We start from the raw sequence: 26,782 nt of genomic DNA on the forward strand, positions 1-26,782 counted from the left end.
AGACATTTATTGAGTACCTGTTACATGCCAGGTGTTTTTCCAGAAACTAGGGAAGTGGCAGTGAGGAAATCCGAACAAAGATCCCTATCTTCATGGAACAGTATTATGGGATGTTAGGTGCTAACTGCAATGGAGAAAAAGAAAAGGCAGAAAATGAAGTAAGGAGAAGTAGGGAGTGTTAACAGAGAGACACAAGAATTAAGAAGCTATTTAAGACAGTCACTTGGAAAGGAGAGTAGGACATTACAGATAGCCTCATGAGGCAGGACTGGGGAGTAAACAATGGAATAAATTACAGAGGGGGCTGAACTTCTCAACTATTAGACCTGTTATTGATGGAACTTTGCATAGAATAAGCACCTGTCTGATCCTGGACATGTTTGAACAGAGCTGAGAGCTTGCCATTGGCTGGAGGGGTGGACTTTTTGTATCACTTTCAGCTCTAAAAGTGAAAGTAGAGATCAAATTTGGTGAAAAAGAGCTCATGCAGTGATGGTGTTTAAAGGCAATACTCCTTCGCTGAGAATCCTGTTACTACCCTGGGAGGCATATCTATTGGGTACTCTGATAATTCTTATAATCAAGCTGGACAAACGAGTTGTCTGTACTTTTGTTTCCTTTAATGCAATTAAGTCAGTATGTCACATATAGTTGCTCCTACAGCTATTTGCTTCCCTTCACATCACACTGTGGGAACAAAGACTTGCCGATCAGACAAAGACTTTCACATGAGGTTGGGAGATGACCCACCAGTAATCAGGAGTTGCTGATACAAAATGGTTTGTGCTTAGGGTTTGTTTGTTTTTATTTTAATATATGTCAACTCATGTTTCTGTGTGTTTTTCTTTTTAATTTTGAAAATGGACTCAGGTTATTTATAATAATTAGTAAATTTCATTTGTCTCCCCGTTTCAAATATGGCAATATTTGTTTGTCTTTTTCTTGCATTCATGTAATATACATAATTAGTTTTGTCATCAACAAAATACTGTTTAGAAAAAGTTATCTTAAGAGACCACCTTGTCCAACACCCTTGCTTTAAACTTTAAGAAACTGAAATCCAGCAATGTTAAGGAACTTTCCCAATGTCAGATAGCCCTTTTGCTGCCAAGCTGGAGCATAATTTAGTTAGAACCATTTCGATACTTGAAACCAGGTATACTGCTGAAAGAATCTACCTTGTGAATTAGAGTCTAGTTTTTTTCTTTTCAGTTATCAGGATGAAAGCTCTTGGGTCCTAAAAAAAAAAAGAGTGTTATTTTTTTTGTTTTTTTTTGCTAGAGAATACCATTTTGGAACAGAGAGGACCAGTTTTTATGATTGGAAGTTGTGTCTACCACTGGCTACACCTGCAGGAAATATTAGGCTGTTTGTCATAGGAGTCACTTGGAGGTGGGATTGTCTAAGCCAGTTACACTTACAGGGCTTTGTCCAAGCTTCTGTTCTGTGGATTTGACTTCTGAAACAACCTTGAATTGTGGTAGGATGATCTAAGGGGCTTTTTATTTCATGTCATCTTCTTTGGTGGGCAAGATGAAAGGCTTTTTTTTTCTTTGCAATGTCTAAGGAAAAGATTCTATATAGCAGTAGCCACACTGTTTAGAAGAATTTACCTGTGCAGAATCTTGCTGTTCTTTCTTTCTTTGTTTCCCTACAGTGTTGATACCATTTGCTTAGGAACTTGATATTCAGCTTAGCTCTACAGAAATCCTCAAATCCTCTTTGGCATTTCCACTCTCTTAAACACTGTTGCTCCTGGGAAGAGTTGGGATGTGGACATTCTCTGCTGTCACCCTAGGGAAAGGGACCAAGAGGGAGGTAGGCCAGGAACTGAGAGACAATTCTTGCACTCACAAGGGAACAGCAAAACAAAAGAGAATACATAGATGGGCAAACTTCAAGTGAGCAAGCTTGATCACATGTGTCCCTCCTTGCCAGCCACACCCAAGCAAAACTGAATTCTCCCTCTTCTTCTCAATTCATAGAGAATCATATTTATTAGAGCAGCGTGTAAGAGCATTTTAGTACACAACCGACGGTGCTCTGGCCTTCTGGTGGAAAACAAAATAAGAACACTGAGTTGTGTTGAACATGGATGGCATAGGTTCAAACATAAAGATGATTCTGCAGCTCTTAAGCACCAGGCACAAGAGCAAATTCTTGATGCCATCATTTTCCAAAGCCCACTTCTTAAGAGCTATGTCCTTTAAGTCCTGAAGCCTTTTTACTTCCACTGCTTCATTAATATTGTAGTAGTTCAGATTTTGCATGAGCCTCATACAGAAACAGAGCTGCAGAATTTTTATTGCCACAGTAAGATCTATTCTAAATACTCAATTATACATCATATACATTTTAAGTGAATAAGCCAGAATAGTGCAAGTTCAGTCTGTGAGGTAATCACACTAATCATTTAATTAGTATAGCAGAGTTTTATATTAAGTGGTTTCTTGGCTATTAAACATTTTTGGTGGATGTTCTAGTCATGGGCCCTTGGCTGACATGAGGGAAGAAGCAGCATAACCTTATAAGCTTTATAATGAATGCCTGTGTATGTGTGTGTTTGTGCCTGAACATTCTGTAGAAATAGCAGAACTGGAGTCTCTAACATATCATATGTGCAGTCAAGCCCATTCCTAAAAGCAGTCTCTACGAAATTCTACACAATGATGATTACAACTACATATTTTTCCTTCACTATGTATTTTTCCTTCACTGGAAACTAGAAGGAAAAAGAAAGATACAGTTTGATGTGGACCCAAGCTTGTGGGGTCTGCAACATTGTGGATGAGATATTGATAGGGGCTTAAGACTTGGGAAAATTTAGCTTCAGGTAAATAGTCATAAATCTAGCAAGTAATGTGTAGTTAAGTTTTGTTTCAGTAACTACAGATAAGGACTATCTTGGTGCCTAAGATAACAGATGATGTCTTGGAGACATCTGTACCAGGAAGAAGCAAGCGACTACCCTTCCCCTTGGAGGCAACTGTTGAATTTCAAAGGCTTTCGCTGCACCTTGTTTGCCCTCCCCCAACCCCCTTATAAAGATCTGGCTGGGAAAGAGAGGGTCAGATGGTTTGTTAGGGTATGAAACCCGCCATCTCTCAAGATTGCTGGCCATCTGAATAAAGTGCCTATAAAAGATTCAATCACTGTCCATTGCATATTGGATTTGGTAGTGACAGGCAGCCGATGCTGGTGTCTTTTCCGGTTACAATATGAAACAAATTCCACAAGAACTACTGAGTCCTGTGGAGAAAAGGGATGGCACAGCTTCATTCTCAAGAGGAGAGAGCCCCAACCCTTGCCTTTACAAGCTTTTATTGCTTTTTGGGGCACATTACATAATGGTCCTCATCTACTATGCATAGGTTCGCTTTAGGTGGTTACCTTTTACAGAAAACAAAGGACAGGATGCTGCTAATCACATCACAGAAGAAGGATACTTGCAAATGCAAAGGGAAAAGTGGTTGAACTGGTTACACTCATCCTTGGAAGGTTTAGCACAGACTTTAGGAAGTTGCAGTAGGCACTTGCTGCCTCAGTTCATGGTGAGGGAGGTTTTAGCAAAAGCGAGTCTCACAGTAGTCTAGGTACAATGCAGGCCTGATTCCCCACGGGAGAACTTATCTGTGGGCGTGGGTCCTGTCTGGGTCCACACCACGCAGAACAGTCTCCACATAATGTTAAATAAAATTTTCACAGAACTTTCCCCTTTATGGTATCTGAGTTTTCTGTATCCAGGAGGCATGAGGCAAGAACTCTTAGACTAAGAAAGTCAGTAAATATTGGATTATGAACTGTACACATACCAACACATCTCACAAAGAAACTTCAGTGGAAGGAGTTCCTAAATATGGCTGGCAAATAAGAAGTCACTTGTATATATGAATATCAAACTCAGTATCATTGTAATACTTAAGATATGTAAATACCTTAAATGATGCTCTCTCTATTTAGTTAAAACATAACTCCTAATTTCACTTCTGAGTTTGATCTTTCTAATTTTTTCTCAAGCAACTGAAGGGCAATAACAAGAAGTTTTTCTATCATGGGACATTTAGGAATATATCCCTTGAGGAATCTATTTAAAAAACATACAAAAGCTTTAATCATCTTTCATATATAATTTGTCTACAATATACAGCTTCATTTTTTTATTTTTTTTTACATTTTATTACTTTATTTTTAGAGATGAGGAAGGGAGGGAGAAAGAGAGGGAAGAGAAACATCAATGTGGTTGCCTCTCACACACCCCCTCCTGGGGACCTGGCCCACAACCCAGGCATGTGTCCTGACTGGGAATCGAACCAGCGACCCTTTGGTTTGCAGGCTGGCACTCAATCCACTAAGGCATACCAGCCAGGGCTACATATATACAGCTTTTTATATAATAAAATGTTTATAAATTTTAATTCCTATGTTGCTAAGGTAAATAAAGGACTCATGACTGCTTGGTAACATAGCAGTTATTTTGGAGGCTCCATTTTTTTTTTTTTTCCAATGCGGTCCTTGTTAGATGGTTTCTCAAACTGATCATAAAGTGCTGATAATAAAAGTATCTTGCCTTCTCAGTGTAGATGGTTTTGACAGCTAGTTACCAAAAGACAACATCATTTTACAATAGAACTCAACACAGAAGATATGATGGAAAACCATTTTATTTTTCCCTAAATTTTAAAGTAAAAGATTTTAATGAAAAACTTTTAGTACCATCATGCCACCCTGCATGCCAGCAACACTTTGTCTTTTATACTTGCAGGAAGCAAGGTTAAAGTTCAGTCAATATTCACATTTCTCTGTGGCCTTTCAATAGCTTTGCATGTACAAAATTTCCTGCTATTTTGCTTTAGCAAATAGCAACATAATTTAAAACTTTCATGTCCCTTATGTGATACCTAAAATCCATACCTATGTTTATTAATACAGTTAGAAAAATAAAAGCCTTAAAAATCCATGGTATGAGTTCACGGTGCTAATCACATAATCTTTTCAAATGTAAGATTTTAAAAATTCCTATATAACAAACTTAGTTTAATTTGAAAGCCTTAAAATTTGAACTCAAGTAAGACTATTAAGTCAATGTATTATACATAGCAATTATTTGATTTAATTTTTATTTGCCTTGGGAGAGTTAATTTCCATTGTCCACTGAATGAATGCCTTTCAAATATTAATAAATATATTACAGTATTTACAAGCCTTTTTATCTACTCTGACATTGATAGAAAGTTAAGCCATGGGGAAGAAAGCGGAGATCTCCCAACAGGGTGAGTTCGCAAGGTGTATGGGACAAAAGCAATGGGTAGATGCTTGAGCATGGAGGGACCAGGGTAAGCGTTCAGGGATGTGCACAGGGAGGACTGCTCAGGTGCACATATGAGGTCTAAGACACTCAGGCTCCAACTGAGACCAGTTAGATGACAATTTTGTTGTCGTTAGATCAGAAGTAAATGCCAAATAGCTGGAAACCAAGACAAGGAGGAACACTGTACAGGTATGTTATTTCAGTAGTAAGAAGAGGAAGATAGACCTAAGGTCAGGCTAGGGATTGTAAGCCCATACTCTACAAACTATTACTGAATTACTCTGGAATTACCTAATTTAGTTGAGGTGTTTGGTACATGTTATGGATAAGAAATGATTAAATCTAAGAAATTATTTTGGCGACAAAAAGTGATGCTAATTTGATTTCTATAATTTTAACTATGCCATGTGCCCTTTTCTTACACTATTTTCTGTAAATTATCTCAGGCAAATATACCATCCATGTGATCCCTTTAATACACGTGGCAAACCAAAGCTGTTGAAGAATTTACATTGTAAATCTCTGATAAGAGGTGACATAATGCTCAAATCAACCTAAATGAAGAATTGAAGCCAAAGATTTGTTCACAGACTTAGATTTTGAGAGCCAGGAAAAAAGCAAGTGCTAGATATTTGCTTTATGAATGTGGATGAAATTCTCATTTTGGGGGTTTAGTTTCTTATGTTTATTTTATATAACAACACTGAACTAGTCATTATTTTAAAAAGCGCACTATCTCTGGTACATCAAATACCATTCCCTCTGCCTTGCACCTTTCCTTGGAAGTTGTTTGAAGGCTCAAGCCTGGGCCTTCAAACTCTCTACTATCTGGAGTAGAGACTTGAAATAGATTCACCTTATATAAATGTTTAAAGCTCTTAAACAAGAGTCTTTAAAATAATTTAAACACTTGCATAATAAATAAGGGTTTTCTGGTGGCCCACTTTTACATGTAAATATAGACAAACTGTTAACATGCATTATTTTAGTCAATTGGTAAAGTTTATTTAATAAGTATAAGTAATATTAAGTCATTTACTAAATTGTAAATTTCAATCCATTAAAAACTGCTACCAGTGCAGTTTTGAGGTATCAGTGTTAAAGTGGAAATGTCACTATACCTTGATGTGGTATGAACTGTGACTACCCTGCCTTGTAGTAAATGGTGTTGTCATATTGTTGACTACGGACGTGCCCTATAGCTTTTAGGAAATTATTTGTACATGTGTGTTAATGATTTTTCAAACATTAATGGCAATTTGATTGGTTGGTTATTTCTAAGCATACCAAAATAATACAGTACAGTCCATGGTATGGGCCAAACAAGCCAAGAAGTTTCAGGTATACAATGCTATCCTCCAATCTACCTTTATCAAAAAACCTACCCTACTCGCTCAACTTGTTTCCAAGGGAAATTGTGCAAAAATCATCCAAAACTATCAGCATGTTAATTATCTTGTAATTTTAAAGGAACTAGACAATATTTTTTCTTTTAAAGTTCATTTATAAAATATATTTTAGTTTGAGACCATACCTACCAAATTGTGGCTCGATGTAGTCATGATGGCTAGACTCTAAAGTTATGAAAAATGTGGCTGAAAATATAAAGGCTCCAGCTCATGCACCACAATGTCGGCAGCAGCTGGCCCTTCTTCTGTTAAGACCCTTTAACTAGTTAACTGAAACACATTCAACCTATTGACAAAGGGTTAGTCTTCCTTGGTCTGGAAATTCCCACAAGACTTTTAATTCTTAGACCTCCATTATAAAACTACAAGTAACCATAATACATGCAAGATAGGGAATGAGAATCTGTCACCCACTCAGGAGATACTGATCCACTGCACCAGGGCAAACACAGCAGCTCAGAGGAAATGGTCACCCAGTTGGGTGTACAGCTTATTCAGATGTTTTGCACTAAATGGAGGCATAAAGTCCCTCCCATAGTCTTTATCTCAGAGCAACAATTTAAAAATCAGTTTGATACTATGAGCAAATCCTTCTAGGTTTTGTGCTGTGAGATGAAAATAGCTCAACCCCCCCACCCCCAGGTATCTGGTGTGAGGCAGAGTTCCAGATCACTAGGTACATTAGATAGGAACACTGTCAGGTGGCATGCCAATATGACTTACTGCTTAGAACTGTGTCTAACAATCGACACCTTTGTAGGCTGATTTCTCATATGAGAAGCTTTTTGCCTAGTTGGAAAATTATTTGAGGAACAGTAAGGAATTGAACTAGGAGAAAAGCTTCGGGACTCCAAATATACACACACATAAAGGGCAAGGTTCAAACTATTATCCTCTCAGTGCAAATGAGCAAATCGGCTGACCTGTCACATATCATCAATCGATATGAACACAGCATTCAGTCTGTGGAACAATTTGATGCAAGCAAAAACCTACTCTATGCAAATCAAGCCATATTAACTAAAGCCGCAGCAAGGAGAGTACAGTCAAGCCGAGTGTTCCTCCTTGCTAATGCTGACTCTGAACACAAAGAGCGATTGAAAGGGCACAGGGGTCAGAGTTTCTTGATAGTCCTCTCTGAAGGCAGTATTCCGAGGGGCCTGGTGAGGACATATAGAACGACTGTGTTATCCTTTTAATCGGGCTCTTTTGTTGGCCAGTACCAGGCTACTCCGGCTTGAGCTGATGATTTCTGAAATAAACTTTTTGCAGTCTATCACACACCTCCATGGTACTCCAGTCCTCCATTAACTCTTTGGGGAAATTGTAGTTTCTTCATCTGATTTTCCAGAGACTTAGATTTTGAGGAGAACCTGGAAAAAAACAAACATTTCAACATCTAGTACTATTACTCATATACTACTGCAATACTAAGAAAATTTGTTGCAAAAACATTATGGAATGGTGAATGATTACTTGGATTGTGTTCTGTCAAAGAAGAATTTCTAATTGGAGCAAGGTTCAAAGTATTTTTTAAAAAAAGAGCCAGAAACATATTTTATTAAGAAATAATACTGAAAATTCTTAGCATCTCTTCTAGAATTTTTAGAAAATAGGATATTCAGAGTAGTCATCATATGATTATCATACATATATAGATTATGAATTTTAACAACTAAGATGAAATAAGTACAGTTGCTAATGTCCTATTGATGGCTCAGAAGGGATTTCAAGTTCCCTCTCCAGTGATCCCATGTCATGGATAATAAACATTAGTTATCTGTACATGGTAGGTCAGACTATAGGAAAAATTAGAAGTAAATTTATCTCTATGACATATTCTTAAAAATTATCTTTGGACCAATGTTCTTGTAATTTCTGTATTTGTCAAATATGTTTCTCCCTCCCCAATGATTCTCATATTTGCATGGATGATTAATCTGGATTCTAGAGAGCTGGAGTTAACATAAACCAACATCATAATCAATCTTTTGGTTACTTTTGAAATAAGTAGGAATCACTTATTCATCTTACCACTTCAAGTAAACCAAACAGGAAGTCTCAGAGTAAGTAGAGAAAAGGACAAAAATTATTTGCACTGCCTTGAGCCCACAAATCATGATTCGAGGTCATCATGGAGCAGGTATGTCTCAAAGCAGAGGGCTGAAGGCACAGGGCAAGCAGTCTTGGGCACAAGTTACTTGCTGGGCTCACAGCTTCCTTGCCTCACTGATCACAGAGTCATGACCTGCAAAGCAGCTGCTGCCTGGCATTTGGCACCAATGCCAGTGTCTACCCCACCCCCCTCATCCCTATTAGGTGGCTGGTGCATCAAACCTTGATCATACCGGGCCCTCCAAGTGTGTGACCTGAGCTGGTCTGCTATCCTTCCATCTTTCTTAAGGACCAGCACTAATCTTATTCTGCATTAAATGCAAAAGGATTGATATCCAGGCAATATTTTTTTTTCTTTTACATCACCAGCTCTTGGCATAAAGCTTCATTACTGCCTTTATAACAAGAAACTAAATTGCAGACTATTGTAAACACAGGACTAAACAGATTTTCTTTCAAAACTAAAGAAGGAAAGATTAGACTATTATATATATTCAAGTTTTCAGCTCCATTGAAAACAAGGGCAGACTTAGAGATGACTTAAAGGACATATGAAAGTAATTATATCTAAATAGAAATAAAAATAAACTGTGAGATTAAGGTATCCTTCAAGGAGCTAACCATTATTCCTTGACAAGCTTCCTTCTGGAAGTTTTGGAGACTTGTGTGCAAGTCAAAACTATATTAAATCAACCAACCACTGCCAGTCTTCTTGACCCAAAACCTTGCCATATCATCACAGTCTTCAAAAGGAGCATTCTTCTTTTACAAAGGATGCTCGGAAGACCCAGCCTTCTCGCTCACCTGGCAATGCTCCGAAGTGGCCGATGGTGGCTAGTGGAGGGTTTTTCTGGCCTCGTAGAACTTTCCCCTCTTTGCAAGGCAGTGGGTCCCAATGAAAAGATAGGAAGAGTGGAGTATGGCTTGGATGGCAGCCGCATCTATTACCCCCCCACCAAAAAACTGAGAATGAGCAGTACTGTTAAAAAGGCAGTCTGTTAAAATTGTTATTATGTTATCATTTCACCAAGCTTAGCTTACCTTTTTGCAACACTGTGAGCACACGGGCCTGTACACAAAATCAGAAGCATTACTTGGCATGATACCACCGATGCGACTGGAGAGTTAAAAAGGCCAATTGCTACATGGTTGTAAATTTCTACAATAAATTGCAAAAACTCTCTGGATCTTCTGTCAGGATACAACAAATTGATACAACTATGGATTGCCAAAAAGATAATCAATCTCTAAAACTGAATTCCTACATTGTTCCCTGTGAAAGGAATCAACTTACATCCGGAATTTTCTTATTTGTCTATCCAAGGGTCATATGACAACCACATCTATTTTTTTTCTGTTCAAATATGACATATTATTATTATTAGAATTATCTTGGTTATGTAAAAGAAATAAATGCACAGAAACATTTTCCAGGTTTAACACCCAATAATTGATCCACTGTTTTGATCAGTGGATCAGTATTTTTAACCAACAAACATAGTACAATGTGATAACAGATAATTTTTAATATTGTTCTTGCATACAAAATGATGAAACAATGAAGTTAACTGATACTTACTGACTATTATTGTCAATTACAAAGAGCCTTACCTCTTACAGAACTGACAGGTGTAAGACCAGGTGAAGAAGGAAAATCTCCTGGTTCGGCAACAAAAGCAAAGCTAAAAAATACAAATGTAAAAGGAGAAAGAAAAAGCATCGCCAACAATGAATTTCCTAATTTATATGGTTGAATCCACTTTACATTATATGCTGGGGAAGTTTAGTACACAGAAGGAAGAAGTGAATTCAGAAACCCTGATTTATGTTTGGCTCTGTAATAATTATGCCTCTGTATTTAATTATAATTCTACTTTTAAAAGTAATAAAAGACCACAGCTGTCTAGAGTGTCACCATCATAGAAGCAACTGAAAGGAGGTTCTAAAAAAGTCTCCCCTGTATAATGAATGACTAAATTCTGACATGGCTGTGTGAAGGCATACCATTATTTATTATGGTTGTTTTAAACCTTCCTGAGTTTTGATTTCTAAGGGAGAAAATACTTTGGTGAACAAGGCAGAACAGGAAATGACTCCTGGAGAAGAAGCCTCCTACCTCCTAAAATCCCCTATAGGTCCTACACCATCTGAATAGCAGAAAGCTCCCTCAGAAGACCATGGCTGTGACTGACCATTCTGCTAACCCTGCTGATCAATCAACTTTAAACAGCTCTACCTTTCCTTTTTTCAGGGCAGTGTAGACATCTTTATATTGTTGGTATTTTTCCAGCTCTGCCTTCACCAGGACCTGACGAATATGCATCACTTCCTCCACAGTAAGAGCTAGGCATTCCACTGGATAACAGAATTCCTCCTGAAATTCAAAATTCCACATAAATAAGAAACTCCCACTCCCTTTTCTGGCATTGTAACAGTTCCCTTCAGATCAGACACTTGGTTAGTAGGTTCAGAAAACAAAAGAGGTCCCAATCAACACTGGAACAGAGCTGGCTTACTCTGGGACCACATAATTTCTAATTACACCAAGACAACGGATGGTAGAAAGCTTTGAGGACCACATAAAACACTGTAGCCTACTGAAGTTTTCAAAAAATAAAAGTTCCTCACATTTGTTTCGCTATGTATCTATGCACAGAAATCTTGAAAAAATTTTTGTTGTTCTAAACCAAATTTATGTCAGTTGTTTCCTAGGATTATGCAAAGATATTATTTAGTGTTGTGTTGTATGCTATATGAAAATCAACAACATGTTTTTAAAACTGGTCTGTGGTACCCAGAATAGCCAAAAGAAGGTGGTTAGTAATTTACACTGAGAAGCATAGTGGTAAGTTACATCAGCACACCTTGAAAAATCCTAATGGTATGACAGGAGCTGGAACATGTAGCTGCAGTTTACAGCCAGCAGGCAATCTCCACAGGCTGTCCCACAGTTCGCCAGATTTCTGTTATTACTTTTAAACAACTACTGAATGCATAATCAGCATTGGAAGGATGTGGAAAAAAATCAGAACTTCACAATAAATATTTATGTTGACTGTCTTATGTTAATAGTTTCCCTAAAGCCAGCTGAGGAAGATGTTGATGTAACTGATTCCACTGAATAAAGAGCCTCACACCCATTTGCTCCCCATCTGGCCCGCTCTTGATTGGTGGATCTAACAGAAAGACAGAACAGTCTTGTGCATTCGTACCCTGCCAGGCTTCACAAGGGCCATTGTGGTGTAGTGACACTGAAACTTAATGTTCTCAGTACAAACACATTATAATTCACTCCCACACACACACACAATAGCACTGCTCACAGGAGTTCTGGAATCAAACAAGCCAAACGAGAAAGCACATGACTATGAATGCAGTTTTAACATTCAGTTCTGTCTTTCAATCAGATAAAAACAAAAACAAATCTAGGTTGCAAATTTGACAAACATTAGCATTTACTAAAAAAAAGTAGTTTGAAGAACTACTGATTTTTACTAACAGTCTATACCAAATTGTCTTTATTCAGGTTAACTTAAGGAAGGTTAAATGTGCTTAAAAATGTTTTGGAAAAAAACCCTGCAGTTGAATTTTTAAGATGAAGAACTTAGTATTTGAAGGCTGGGAAGGTAGACTATTCAGAGAGATTATATCATTTAGTCTAAGATGTCTAAAATCCTTAAAAAAAAATCACGATCATATAATTTTCTCCTTCAATAGGACAGCTTTAAAAGATAATAGGATTAAACTGGCATGTCCAATATCTACTCTGTTTTGCTCCGTCCTGAGAAAAGGGTTTAGTGTCAAATGGGACGAGGCACTGACTCTAAGTTAGGCCATTAAACTGCACGAGGTAAGTACTGTTGGCTGTACACAACTGAATGACAGCTTTTTTGAGCCCTGAGTGTACTTCATGGAACTTTTCCTATGGCAATTTACATTCATCAGTTATGATGATTATGACTGTGGTACATTTTATGGCAGCTAACTCTGACAAAATTGTTGACTTGGAGCAAAATAATGTATAAATCCAGCAAATAACCAGATAATCACTACTGACATTTATTGTTGTGCATGCTAAGAAGAGGGCAATTAGAACCAATTTAATTAACTTTATAACTTGGATGCCTGGGCTGGTAAATATTTCTGAACTCTTTCCTCAGTCTTAAGTCACACAGGGCTTAGTCAAGTGCATACTTCCAAATGACTGCTTTGAATCATATGTAAATCCAGTACTTCACAGACTATAGTAAGAAATTATAGATTTTTTGTGTTCTTTATCTTTAAAAAAATTTCAAGTAATTACTCTTCAGTAAGATAATTTCCACTAGGACAAATGCTAATGTTTTGATTTTGGTGATCTCCCAAGGACAACAAAACTTTAATGCAACATGAAAGAAAATAATAGTTACTAGAATAGTTTTTATTAACTGACAAAAAATATTGATTCAACATCCCCAAAGCCAAATGAAATCTTAACAAATCTTGCTGAGACACTAATGCTCCAAAACATAAGAAGCACTCAGGGTTTTAACTGTGAGCAAGTGTCCCTTTTCCCATGGTGACACAAGGCTGGATCACTCCTCACTCCTACAGCAAGCACTAAGCTCATTGTCAGGGTAAGACATAGACTATAACGGCTAGATCAGCACAACTCTAATTCTTTTGCTTCTCTGTGCTTCAAAATGACTCCCAAATTTAGGAAAGGGACACTAAACATTAAAGTGTTTTGATAATGATTACAATATGCAATAGAAGCAGATATGCCTTTAGAATTTACTTTTATGTATGTCACTAAGATCATGAAGTTTTTGTTGAAGATTTTGGTTATATTTACCACTCAAAAGGGGTCAGATTTAGGCAGCACAGAAATTATAGAGCAAAATGTGTAATCCGATTATTGAGCCACAGAGAGAAATGGGAACAGTCACATTTTATATAGTGTTTTGATTAGCACATGCTTCATAAATAAGTAGCAGATACTTAAAAACTGTCCAAAAACAATAATTGTTTTTTGAATATTTAAACTAAAAAAGGCAGATTTACATAAAAATAGCAACTATTAAGTTTACTCTTTCCTTTTTCCAAGTTTAACTTTAAAATACCAAGTGAATTCTTTGCCTAAAATAGTATGAGGATTTAGTATACAGATATCTGTGTTTGGGGGGAATTGAAAATAAAAATAAAATTGTTGATAGATCTTTAGTAATAGCAGGAGTGACAGGAATTCAAATGCCCTCCCTGCACTTGGTGGTGCTCCCAAATGACCAGATCTGAAAATGGGGAAAAGATCAGACTTACTCTGTATTTCATGACAAACAGGGAAAGGGACTCGTTGTTTCTCATTTACATGCTTTCACAGTTTCTTTTCTAAATCAAGATGGGTAATAAAGAATAACAAAAAAACTAGCTGCTGCCTCATTTGTCAAAGATGTGTTTAGTAAATAAAGGATCTTGTATGACGTGGGATAGGCAAGGCTGCTGCCAACAGTGATCAACAGCATGCATTACACTGGGGTAGAGGAAGCTTCACTGTGGTCCCAGGGCTATTTATTTCACTGGGGTTTGGAAATTACTATACTTTCTTTAAAAATATTCTATATGAAAACCTCAAAAACAATAATAAAATGTAAGATAATGTAAAATAATACAGACAATGTATTATAGATGTGTACACCTGAAACCTACATAATTTTATTAACCAATGTCACCCTAATTAATTCAATGAAAATATTTAAAATAATCACATCAATAAAAAGAAAAATTAAAGTTTCTCTCCACAGAGAAGTGGCTGTCATAAAAACCACATGACATCCCGACCATCACAACAGAGCTTTATGAAAGGTGCTGGGGAAGAGAGCAATCTCTGAGCCCAGGGGAGACACCTGGTATGTGTACATAGCCCCTCCAAGCTCAGGGCGGGGTGTTCGGGACACAGACAATGACATAGCTCTGTGGGAGGCAGAGTCCCCTGTAGCAACTTAGCCTGGCAGGAGCAAATGTTCCTCTGATGACAGGAGGCCCTGGGATGAAAGCACCTCACAGGTGCTAAGAGGTGGCATTCCTCCTGCTGTAAAATTGGGTCACTCAGAGACAAATACCTCATAGGTCCCTATATTCTGATGCTGCATTTTGAGTTTGTTGTCCTTTCAAAGTTATTTTCCTCTCAGCTGAGATCATGGTGTGATCTATGCATCCTACAAAAGATTGGAATCAATGATCAGAAGCAAAGTGCCCATCTAAGCTGTTAATTCTCGCAGAGTGCAGGAGTTGAGGTATCACTGTCAAAGAGATAGAGTAAAATAATGCCCAGAACCAGCAGAAAGAGGCCAACCTTTGAGGATTTCCACCTGCTGGTAAAAACTCTCTCACATAGATAATACATAGCCCCTGCTACCCCAAACATGGCTGCTTCAAAAGGATGAGAGCTGAGCAGAGAAGCTGTTTGTATGGTAGAAAAAAGTGGTCGGAAAGGCGTCCTTGGCCATACACTGGTTATCCTAGGAACCTGAACAATAGATAAGGAAAAAAGAAAATGGCAGTGGGAAAAGAAAAGGAGAAAACAATGCAGAACACGAGTGACTTACAAATAGTGATTATAGAGCATGAAAAATGAAACAAAACAAAACAAAACAAAACACCACACAGGATGTTAATGGTAGATTCCACGTGTGCGTTCACACCGACATCTGCACCCACATGTATAAATCAGTAATCAAACCATGAAGTTGTTCCTAGAGAATCTGAAAGTTTACACAGCAAAGACCTGAACTTAAGATTTTCTAACTGATTAGGAACACTGAGCTTCCTAAATCGGGCTTGACAGGATGCAAGATAGGGGCAACTGCCTGCTGTGCTTGAGAGAATGTAGGAATGCACCCCAAGCAGGCACTTCTTCCCTGGGGAAGGTACTGAAAGACAAGCAGCCTTTCATTTAGATGGGCAGTCATCCTCATACATTTGACCAAATGATGGAAAAAAATTACATTTTTAAACACCCTAAGGAAAGGGAGAGAGATACAATCAAAATAAGTGAATAACAGCTAAGACATTTCTGTCATTTTCATTAAAGGGATTACAAATACAAAATGATTGTTTCTAAAATATAGCAAAAATTTTAAATTATCACACTTTAAAAACAATACTTAAAAAGCTAGAAGGTACTACACACAGAAGTGTGATTTAATGGATAAACTGAGGTAATCTACTAGCAAGAAATGTCATTACTTGACCTGGATATTACTGTTTCAGCTGGTGGCTAGAGGTACTTGGAGTGCGCCCAGTTCTGTGTGAAACCTGATACCATCTATATTGACTAGAGGTGCTCACCCAGTCCCTTTCACTGAGACCCTTCTTGGGCACTGCAGATTGGTTTTACTTTGCTCTCTTCATGAATAAATCAACTCAACAGCCTGACCAACCAAATGCTGAATTCCCTTTTGCCAGGAAATTTACTTTACTTCATGGGCCCTTGATATGGACTGACAGCCTTTCTTGGCAAAACTGCTATATTACCACCTGAAACTCCTTTGTAGTTGATCTGATAATTGATTGATAATTTTAAAATTTAGGTCTAACCTCAATAATGATGTCATATGATAACAAGGCAGGTACATACCTAAATGATAAACTGGTGTCTAGGAAAACCCATGGGAAGAGAAGACTTATAAAAAAATCACTAAGGAGTTCCTTTTTATGTATTTTTAAATTGTGACAGCAACTGTGTATTTTGCAATAACTGATTCACATTAACAGAAGTCTTCAGATTTTAAAGTTTGAACCTGTCTGGTTAGAGTTCTGTTCTCCTGCTACGTTTTATCAAATATCAGTGTTTCAGTGATTACTTACAAATGAACAGAAATCCTATTGGGAATTGCCATAAAATCACTAATTTAATCGTATTGTTTGGGAGCAGAGATGACTCATCAAATTTCAAAATTATAAGTTATGTTGAAACTTAATATCTTCAATATCACACTATCTCCCTTTACTTTGAATGATTCATCACAGCCTAAAAATATGGATTAAGCATATTCCACTGTTTTTTATTCATGAGTTATCTGAAAAAAAAAAAAAAAAAAACATTAGATGTTAGGTTGCCAGTAGAACTATTGATTGAAGCCTTGTATCTTGCCTGAAAATGTTTCTGAAGTCAAGTGGGACTACAAAATAAGCTCTGCAGACCTCCTCTGGCTGGTGGATCTACTCTTCCTGCCAATGCCATGTGTCCTGTGCCCTGCTGTTCTGAGGAATGAATGGCCACTATATGAATCCAAAAGTCTCTGGAAAACAGCAAAAACTGTCAACCAGTCCAAACAGCAGCTTTGGCTTCAAAATATACTTGGAAACAATAAATAATGGTTTTTAAAGGATCAAAATTCTCCCCTGGTACTTCTGCCTTTATAAAATAGTCTACTGTAGCCAGATTTTGATAAGTTTTTTGATTAGTCTTAACAATTTTTAAGTGGATTAATACCCTTTGAAAGGAATAAAACATTTCTTTAATAATCCATAGTTTCAACCATTTGTAAGTCTTCTGAAAAAAAAAATAAAGGTACTTTAAATGAACAAAGATGGTCAAATTTCATTTAGGTTGCTGTTAGGGTGGTTATCTTTAGCTATTAAAAACAATTAAGGTTATTTAAAAATCATTCTAACTTTTGGAAGTTTTTTCTCCTAATCATCATCTCAATAATGCTAATGATTCTAGGTCCTCTGACACTTCAGTTACTATGCAATATTTTAGTTACTTACAAGAGATCGGGAGCTCTGTTTGGATGGTGGCAGAAACTGTCTCACATTAGTAGGTGTTTCCTTTTCAATGGAATGTCGCCTCTGGGGTGGCTGCCTTCTCTCTGGCTGGGGTGTTGATGATATGGGCAAGAATTTCGGAGGTGCTAAAGAAATGAACCAACCATATTAAAATAAACTTTCTTACTGTGAGGATTGTTATAGAAGAATTTTTGTAAGATAAACTTGCTGCAGTAATTGCAAGAAAAAAGTAAAAAATACTCTGTGGTTTTAATATTGATCCAAATTCATATATATATAAGAACACAATATAAGTACAGTCTCAAATCTGTACATACAAATGCCCTCCTAAATCATACAAAATTCTTTTTAATTTATTTTTGAATTACTGTTTACATTCAATATTATTCTGTGTTAGTTTCAGACAGACAGCACAGTGGTTAAACAATTATGTATTTTACAGTGTGGTATACCAAAATTATTAAGTGTACCCTCCTCAACATTCTTGTTTAAAAAAGATGAAATATGAAAACTCTTCCTTCTTGATGTTTATCAAGACAGTCTGTCCTTAGATTTAAATCAAGCTGTATTTAAATTTTTAAAAATAAACTTCAACTTTGTACTACTGCTCTCCTCTTCCTAGAATATTATACTACTGCTCTTCTCTGCCTAAAATATTTGGGACTGGATTTAAAAGAACAATATTTTAGGGTCTGAATAGTTTTGGACTCACATTTTGAAAACATAAGGAGAACATCAGAAATAAATTATACTATCAGAGTTTTATTTACGACTTCCTCCTACTTTCTCTGCAAACAGTAAGGCTGTTTCAATGTAGTGGTTGAGGAAAAGTGAAAGTCAACACAAAGTTAAATATGATTCACCTCTTTAGACACCAAGAGAAATTACTAAAGGAAAACAAAGAACATAATTTTTATAATCAAGAAATACAGAAAATAATCAAGATGAGCTCCTATAATTTTTGGTATAATCTGTTTAAATAAATCAAAATACTATTTAAAGAATCTTAAACACAAAAACCTCTATGTATATAGAAAATCAGGGCAATGTTCTATAAATATCTTTATATATATTTTCTTTTGGAAAGTTTTAAAATTGCAGTACAATAAAATAAATATTTACTATTATAACCATGTATAAACATACAGTTCAGTGGTATTGAATACTTCACATGGTTTCACAACTATTACGATCATCCATTCTCATAAATCTTCATCTGTTCAGCTGAAACTCCACACACATTAAACACTAAGCCTTTGGAAACTACTATTCTACCCTGTCTCTATGGTTTTGACTACTCTAAGAACCTTAGGTAAATGGAATTATACAATATTTCCTTTCCAGTGACTGCCTTGCTTCACTTCACATAATGTCCTCAATCAAGGCTTATCTGTTATATTTGTTACAGAACATCCCTTCTTTTTAAGGCTGAATAATATGCACAGATGACATTTTCCTTATCCATTCACCCATTGATGAACACTGGGATTGCTTTCATGTTTTAGCTATTGTGAATAATGCTGTTATGAATATGGACATACAAATACCTCTTTGAGACTTGCTTTCAATTCTTTGGGGTATATGCCCAGAAGTAGAATTGCTGGATCTTACAGTAATTCTATTTTTAAATTTTAGAGGAATCACTACACTGTTTTCTACAGCACCTCTACCATTTTATATTCCTACCAACAGAGTGCAAGGGTTCCTTCCAATTTTTCCATATTTTTGCCAACACTTGCTGGTTTCTCTCTCTGGTCGGTCAGTCTCTCTCTCTCTCTCTCTGACAGTAGCCATTCTAATGGGTTTGAGGTGATATCTCACTGCAGTTTTGATAAGCATTTCTATAATGATTAGTGATGTTGAAAATATTTTCATGTGTTTGTTGGCCATTTGTATACTCTTTGGAGAAATGTCTATGTCTTATTTTTTAGGGGCTTCATTCATTTGGAGTTAATTTTTGTAAATAGTATCAGGTAAGTGTCTAACTTCACTCTTTTGCATGTAAATATCCAGTTTTCCCAATATTATTTCTTGAAAATACTATTCTTTCCCCATCAAATGATCTTTGCATATCTGTCAATTGTGTGATCCTATATGTGAGGGTTTATTCTGGGCTCCCTATTCTATTCCATTGGTCTATATGTCTCTGTTTATGCAAATACCATACTGTTTTGATTGTTATAACTTTGTAGTGAATCTTAATATCAGGAAATGTGAGTTCTCTGGTTTTGCTCTTCTGTTTCAAGGCTGTTTTGGTTATTCAAATTACCTTAAGATTCCATATGAATTTTACGATGGCTTCTTAAAACTTTCTGCAAAAAATTTCATTGCCATTTTGATAGGGACTGCATTGAACTTAAACACTGCTTTGGGTAATATTGACATTTTAACAATATGAAGTCTTCTAATCTATGAACATGAAATGTGTTTCTATTTACTTATGTTCTCTTTAATTTGTTTTAGCAATGCTTTAGAGCTTTTAGTGAAAAAGTCATTCATTTTCTTGCTTAGTCCTAAGTGTTTTGTTCTTTAGATGCTATTATACATTGAATTGTTTTTGTAATTTCCTTTTCAGATTGTTCATTGCTCATGCATTTGATATGTAACTGAATTTTGTATGCTGATTTTGTATTCTGATACTTTGCTGAATTCATTTATTCTAATAGTTTATTTGTGTGTGTGTGTGTGTGTGTGTGTGAGAAAGAGAGAGAGAGAGAAAATCTTAAGGTTTTCTACAGCCAAGATCATAATTAAATTTAAAAAAGTTCACACTATCTGCAGAAAGAGATAATTTCCCCCCTTTTTCAATTTAGATGACTTTAAATTTCTTTTTCTTGCTGAATTGTTCTGGCTAGAACCTCCAGTACTATGTGAATAGAAGTAGTAAAAGCAGGTATCATTGCTTTCCTCCTCATCATAGAGAAAACACTTTCTTTCACCACTGAGTATAATGATTGCTGTAAGTAAGAGTCTATTATGTTGAAGTACTTTCTTTTCATTCCTAGTTCGTTGAGTGTTTTTATGACGAAAGGGTGTTGAGTTTTGTCTAAAGGTTTTTCTGAATCAGTTATGTGGCCTTTTTTTCATTCATTCTGTTAATATAGTGTATTATACTGATTAATTTTCTATTATTTCAAAATTATATTTTATTGACTATACTATCACAGCGATCCCAATTTTCCCCCTATGCCCTCCTCCACTCAGCCACCCCCTACTCCCCCAGGCAATCCTCACCCTGTTGTCCATGTCCATGGGTCATGCATATATGTTCTTTGGCTACTCCATTTCCTATGCTGTACTTTACATCCCCATGACTATTCTGTAACTACCAATTTGTACTTCTTAAACCCTTCACCTTTTTCACCCAACCCACCCATCCCCCTCCTATCTGGCAACCATCAAAATGTTTTCTATATAATTCTGTTTCTGTCTGCTTGTTTTTTATTTTGTTTTTCTGCTTGTTTGTTATTTTGATTCAACCGTTTATCTATATGTATTTGTTACTACTATGCTGTTCATATTTCTTATCTTCTTCTCAAAGAAGACCCTTTAACATTTCATATAATGCTAGTTTTGTGGTGATGTGCTCCTTTACTTTTTTTCTTGACTGGGAAGCTCTTGATCAATCCTTCAATCCTAAATGATAGCTTTGCTGGGTAGAATAATCTCAGTTATAGGTCCTTAGTTTTCATCACTTTGAATATTTCTTACCAATCATTTTTAGTCTGCAAAGTTTCTTTTGAGAATCAGCTGACAGTCTTATGGGAACTCCCCTGTATGCAACTAACTTCATTTCTATTGCTGCTTTTAAGATCCTCTCTTTATCTTTAACCTCTGGAATTTTAATTATGATTTGTCTTAAGGTGGGCCTTTTTGAGTTCATCTTGTTTGGGACCTGGACTTGTATGTCTATGTCCTCCAGCAAGTTAGAGAAGTGTTCTTTCATTATGTTTTCAAATTGATTTCCAATTTCTTGCTTTCTCTCTTCTTCTGGCACCACCATGATGCAAATATTGGTATACTTGTAGTTGTCCCACAGGCTCCTTACTATCTTCATTTTTAAAATTCTTTTTTCTTCTTCTTGTTCTGATTGGTTGTTTTTTGCTTCCTTATATGGCAAATTGCTGATCTGATCCTTGGCTTCATCCAATCTACTGTTGATTCCCTGTAAACAGTTCTTCATTTCAGTTAGTATATTCTTCATTTCTAACTGGTTCTTTTTTATGGTTTTCATGTCCTTTTTTATGCTGTTGAAATTCTGAGTGATTTGCTCCTCCCCTAAGTTCACTGAGAATCCTTATAACCAGTATTTTGAGCTCTGCATCTAGTAGCTTGTCTCCATTTTGTTTAGTTCTTTATCTGGAGTTTTGTTGTTCTTTCACTTGGGACATGTTTCTTTGTCTCCTCCTTTTGGCAGCCTCCCTGTGTTCTATGTATTAGGTAGAGGTGCTGTGACCCCATGTATTGGTAGAGTGTCCTAATGTAGTAGGTGTCCTGTAGGGCCCAGTGGCAGTCTCCCCTATTACCTAAGCTGGGTACTCGAGGTGGGCCCACTGTGTAGGCTGTGTACACCCTCCTACTATAGTTGAGCCTTGAATGCTCTTGGCACATCCAAGGTCAGTCACTTCCTTTGTTCTCTTTGGGGTTACAGAGCATAAACTACAAAGTGATCGGTAGATGGCTGCTACTTGTGATTAGCTTGGAGTTCCTCAGGTGAGACCAAACTGTGAACCTAGGCTGGGTGCTGCTAGTGTCAGGCCTGGGGCCACTCAGCAAGAGGTATGGGGCTGGGGCTCACTGAGACCAGCTGTTGCTTGTTTGAGAGGATTTAGGAAGTTGTGAAGCCTTAGACAAGACCAGCCATTCATATGGAAAAGCCACTGTTAACAGTCTGGGTGGGCCTGTAAATTGGGTGGGATGGAGCTTTAGGGGATCTTCAGGGCGACTATGGTTAGCATAGTTGACCCACCTGCCAGCTCAGTGGCTCTGTGGGGGAAGGGTTCATAAAAGAAATAATGGCCTCTGCCCACCTGTCTTTCTGTGAGAAAGCTGTACCCCAGCCCTCACCATGACATCACACACTTCAGTTCCTCCTTGTATGTCACTGATGCCTTTCAAGCTGCTACCCTGGTGATGAAGCTCAGAGGAAGTAAGTCTGAGTAAGTCCATTCTTTAAGAGGAATTGCTTGGGACGTCAAAAGTTCCTTCTACAGACTTAATCCCCACTGGTTTTTGCAGCAAAAGTTATGAGAACTTATCTTCCTGGCACCAGAATCCTGGGCTGGGACTCCTTGCTCCTGAGATATCCCTCCCAAATTTTTATCCACCACATGTGGTTGTGGAACTAGCTCAATCTGCATCTCCATGCCTTCTACCAGTCTAGATGGGTGTGGTTTTTCTAATTCTGTATTTACCAGACTTCCATTCAATTCAATTTCTGATGGTTCTGAGTGATGATTGTTCTATAGTTTAATTGTACTTTTGAACAATTGTAGTGGTGTGAGGAGGTGAACCATGTTTAACTATGCATCTGTATTGACCAGAAATCCTTATACTGATTAATTTTCATATGTTGAACCATTCTTGCATTCCAGGAACAAATTTCATTGGTCATGTATAATTGTATATGCTGCCGAATTCTGTTTGTTAGTATTTGTTGAGGATTTTTGCATTAAGGTTCATAAGAGTTACTGAGTCTAGAGTTTTCTTATAGTTTGGTCTCTGGTAATGCTAGTCTCAAAGTGCCATCTTCTTCAAATGTAAAAGAAACATTTGAGAAAGATTGATATCAGTTCTTTGAATATCTGGTAGAATTCACTAGTGAAGCATCAGCTCTCACCCTGTTCTTTGTGGGGAGATTATGATTACTGATTTGATATCCTTACTAGTTATAGGGCTATTCCAATCTTCTATTTCTTTCTGATTTAGTTTTGCCAGGTTCTGCATTCCCAGGAATTCATCTATTTCATCTAGGTTACTCAATTTGATGGCATACAATTGTTCATATTATTCTCCCATAAGTCTTTTTATTTCAGTAGAATTGGCAATGTCCCTTCTTTCATTGCTGTTTTAAAAATCATTTTTACTTTTTAATTACAACTGACATACAGTATTACATTAGTTTCAGGTGTACATCGCAGTGATTAGTTATTATAAAACTTACCAAGTGATCCATCATTCTGATAAATTTATTACCCATTGACACCATAGTTATTAGAATATTACTGACTATATCTCATATGCTGTACTTTATATCCCTATGACTATACTGTAACATCCAATTTGTACTTACTAATCTCTTCACTTTTTTCTTTTAAAAATATACTTTATTGATTATGCTAGAGTTGTCCCATTTCTCCTCCTCTTCCCTGCACACCCCCTCCCTTCCACATTCCTCCCCTTTAGTTCATGTTCATGGGTCTAGAACATATAAGTTCTTGGTTCCCACATTTCCTGTACTATTCTTATCCTCCCCATATTTTCTACCTACCATTTATGCTACTTATTCTCTGTACCTTTTCCCCCTCTCTTCCCCTCCCACTCCCCTGCTGATAACCCTCCATGTGATCTCCATTTCTCTGATTCTGTTCCTGTTTTAGTTGATTGCTTAGTTTGTTTTTGTTTTTTAGGTTTGGTTCTTAATAGCTGTGAGTTTGTTGTCATTTTAGTGTTCATATTTTTGCTCTTCTTTTTCTTGGATAAGTCCCTTTGACATTTCATAGAATAAGGGCTTGGTGATGATGAACTCCTTTAACTTGACCTTACCTGAGAAGCACTTTATCTGCCCTTCTATTATAAATGATAGCTTTGCTGGATAGAGTAATGTATGGATCTTGGATGTAGGTCCTTGCCTTTTATGACTTGGAATACTTCTTTCTAGTACCTTCTTGCCTGTAATGTTTCTTTTGAGAAATCAGCTAATTGTCTTATGGGAACTCCTTTGTAGGTAACTGTCTCCTTTTCTCTTGCTGCTTTTAAGATTCTCTCCTTATCTTTCATCTTGGGTGTTGTAATTATGATGTGCTTTGGTGTGTTCCTCCTTGGGTCCAACTTCTTTGGGACTCTCTGAGTTCCCTGGACTTCCTGGAAGTGTATTTCCTTTGCCAGATTGGGGAAGTTCTTCATTATTTGTTCAAATAAGTTTTCAGTTTCTTGGTCTTCCTCTTCTTCTGGCACGTTCGGATGTTGGAACGTTTAAAGATGTCCTGGAGGTTCCCAAGCCTATCCTCACTTTTTTGAATTCTTGTTTTTTTCATTTTGTTCTGGTTGAATGTTTCTCTCTTCCTTCTGCTCCACACCATTGATTTGAGTCCTGGTTTCCTTTCGATCACTGTTGGTTCCCTATAGACTTTTATTTTACATAATGTGACCTTCATTGATGTCTGGGTCTTTTTTATGCTGTTGAAGTACCCAGTGGGCTTCTGGAGCATCCTGATTACCAGTAGTTTGAACTGTGCATCTGATAGGTTGACTATCTCTTTGTCACTTAGTTGTATTTTTTCTGGAGCTTTGGTCTGTTCTTTCATTTGGACCATTTTCTTTTTTGTCTCTGTGCGCCTGTTACATAGTAAGGGGTGGAGCCTTAGGTGTTCACCAGAGTGGGGCAAACCATGTCACTGCATTGTGATGCTATATGTGGAGGAGTAGTTCAAGAGGTAACAGTGTCACTTGCTCTGCTCTCTGCTGGTTTTCAGTCACTTTCCCTGGCTACCCACAATCAAATTGGGCCCTTCTGGTGCTGATTCCCGGTGGGTTGGTTTGTATATGTTCCAGGACCCTGTGGGTCTCTTCAATGAACTCTCCTGTGAGACTGGGAGTTTCTCTTGCTGCTGCTTCAACCCCCACAGGTGTTTTCAGTCAGAGGCTTTGAGGCTTTATTTCCCCATACTGGAGCCCTGGGTTGTGTGGTTCATCTTGCTCCCTAGTTGTTCCTCCCAGTTTATCTGCATGAGAATGTGGGACTGCCCAGTTTGCAAGGTCCACTTGCCTGCCTGAATCCTCCAGCTACCACCTTGCTGCAAGTCCTCTCTGCTGGGCTGCCTGTCTCCGCCCCTCCTACCGGTCTGGATGAATGTGTCTTCTTTAACTCCCTGGTTGTCAGACTTTCATACAGTTTAATTTTCTGTCAGTTCTGGTTGTTGTTTTTTTGTTTGTTTTTAAATTTGTTGTCTTTCTTTTGGTTATGCAAGAAGGCACAATGTGTCTACCTATGCCTCCTATCTTGGCCAGGAATCCTCTCTTCACCTTTTTCTATCCATCCCCCAAACTCCCTCCCATCTGTCAATTGTCAAAATGTTCTCTGATTTATTAGTCTGTCTCTGTTCCACTTCTTTATTTTGTTTTTTTAGATTACTCTGTTGATAAGTATTTATTGACATTTTATTGTTGATATATATTTTTTATCTTACTTTCTTCTTAAAGAATATTTAACATTTCAGGTAATACTGGTTTAGTGATGATGAACTCTAGCTTTTTGTCTGGGAAGTTCTTTCTATGTCCTTTGATGCTAATTGATAGCATTGCTGGGTAATCTTGATCTCAGCTGACAGTATTATGGGAGTTCCCTTGTAGGTTGGGTTCTGCTTTTTTCTTGTTGCTTTCAAGATCCTCTCTTTGTCTTTACCATTTGGCATTTTAATTATGATGTGTCTTGGTGTGGGCCTCTTCAGGTTCATCTTGTTTGGGACTCTCTGCACTTCTTGGACTTGTATGTCTATTTCCTTCAGTAGGTTAGAGGAGTTTTCTGTCATTATTTCTTCACATAGGTTTTAAATTTCCTGCTCTCTCTCTTCTCCTTCTGGCTCCTCCATGATTCAAATACTGGTATACATGAAGTTGTGCCAGTGGCTCCTAACATTATCTTCATTTTCTTTTGGATTGTTTCTTCTTGCTGTTCTTATTGGTTGCCTTTTGTTTCTTTATTCCAAATTGCTGATATCATTCTTGATTTCATCTATTCTATTGTGGATTCCCTGTAAATTATTCTTTATTTCAGTTAGTGTATGCTTCATTTTTAACTAGTTCTTTTTTCTGATATCCATGTACTTTTTTAATGGTTCCCTGTCCTTTTTTTATGCTGTGGAACTTCTAAGTTCAACTACTCTTTCTCTAAGTTCACTGTTTTGAACTCTGCATCTAGTAGATTGCTTGCCTCCTTTTTTTCTTGTTCTTTTTCTAGAAT

General features: G+C 37.1%; 1 protein-coding gene across 1 annotated transcript in view; it reads right to left on the reverse strand.

The window, feature by feature from the left end:
• Positions 1-4,643: 4,643 nt before the first annotated feature.
• The window catches only part of SPIRE1 (spire type actin nucleation factor 1), a 303,314-nt gene continuing 281,175 nt past the window's right edge, over positions 4,644-26,782 (reverse strand). The window contains 10 exon segments of the mRNA XM_028524016.2: positions 4,644-7,860; positions 7,863-7,916; positions 7,919-7,994; positions 7,996-8,040; positions 8,042-8,090; positions 9,637-9,773; positions 9,874-9,901; positions 10,444-10,514; positions 11,069-11,206; positions 17,584-17,726. Coding sequence (XP_028379817.1) covers positions 7,832-7,860; positions 7,863-7,916; positions 7,919-7,994; positions 7,996-8,040; positions 8,042-8,090; positions 9,637-9,773; positions 9,874-9,901; positions 10,444-10,514; positions 11,069-11,206; positions 17,584-17,726 — 770 coding nt within the window. The 3' untranslated portion in view covers positions 4,644-7,831.

This window comes from Phyllostomus discolor, chromosome 9 (genome assembly GCF_004126475.2).
Source record: "Phyllostomus discolor isolate MPI-MPIP mPhyDis1 chromosome 9, mPhyDis1.pri.v3, whole genome shotgun sequence".
Taxonomy (NCBI): Eukaryota; Metazoa; Chordata; class Mammalia; order Chiroptera; family Phyllostomidae; genus Phyllostomus; species Phyllostomus discolor.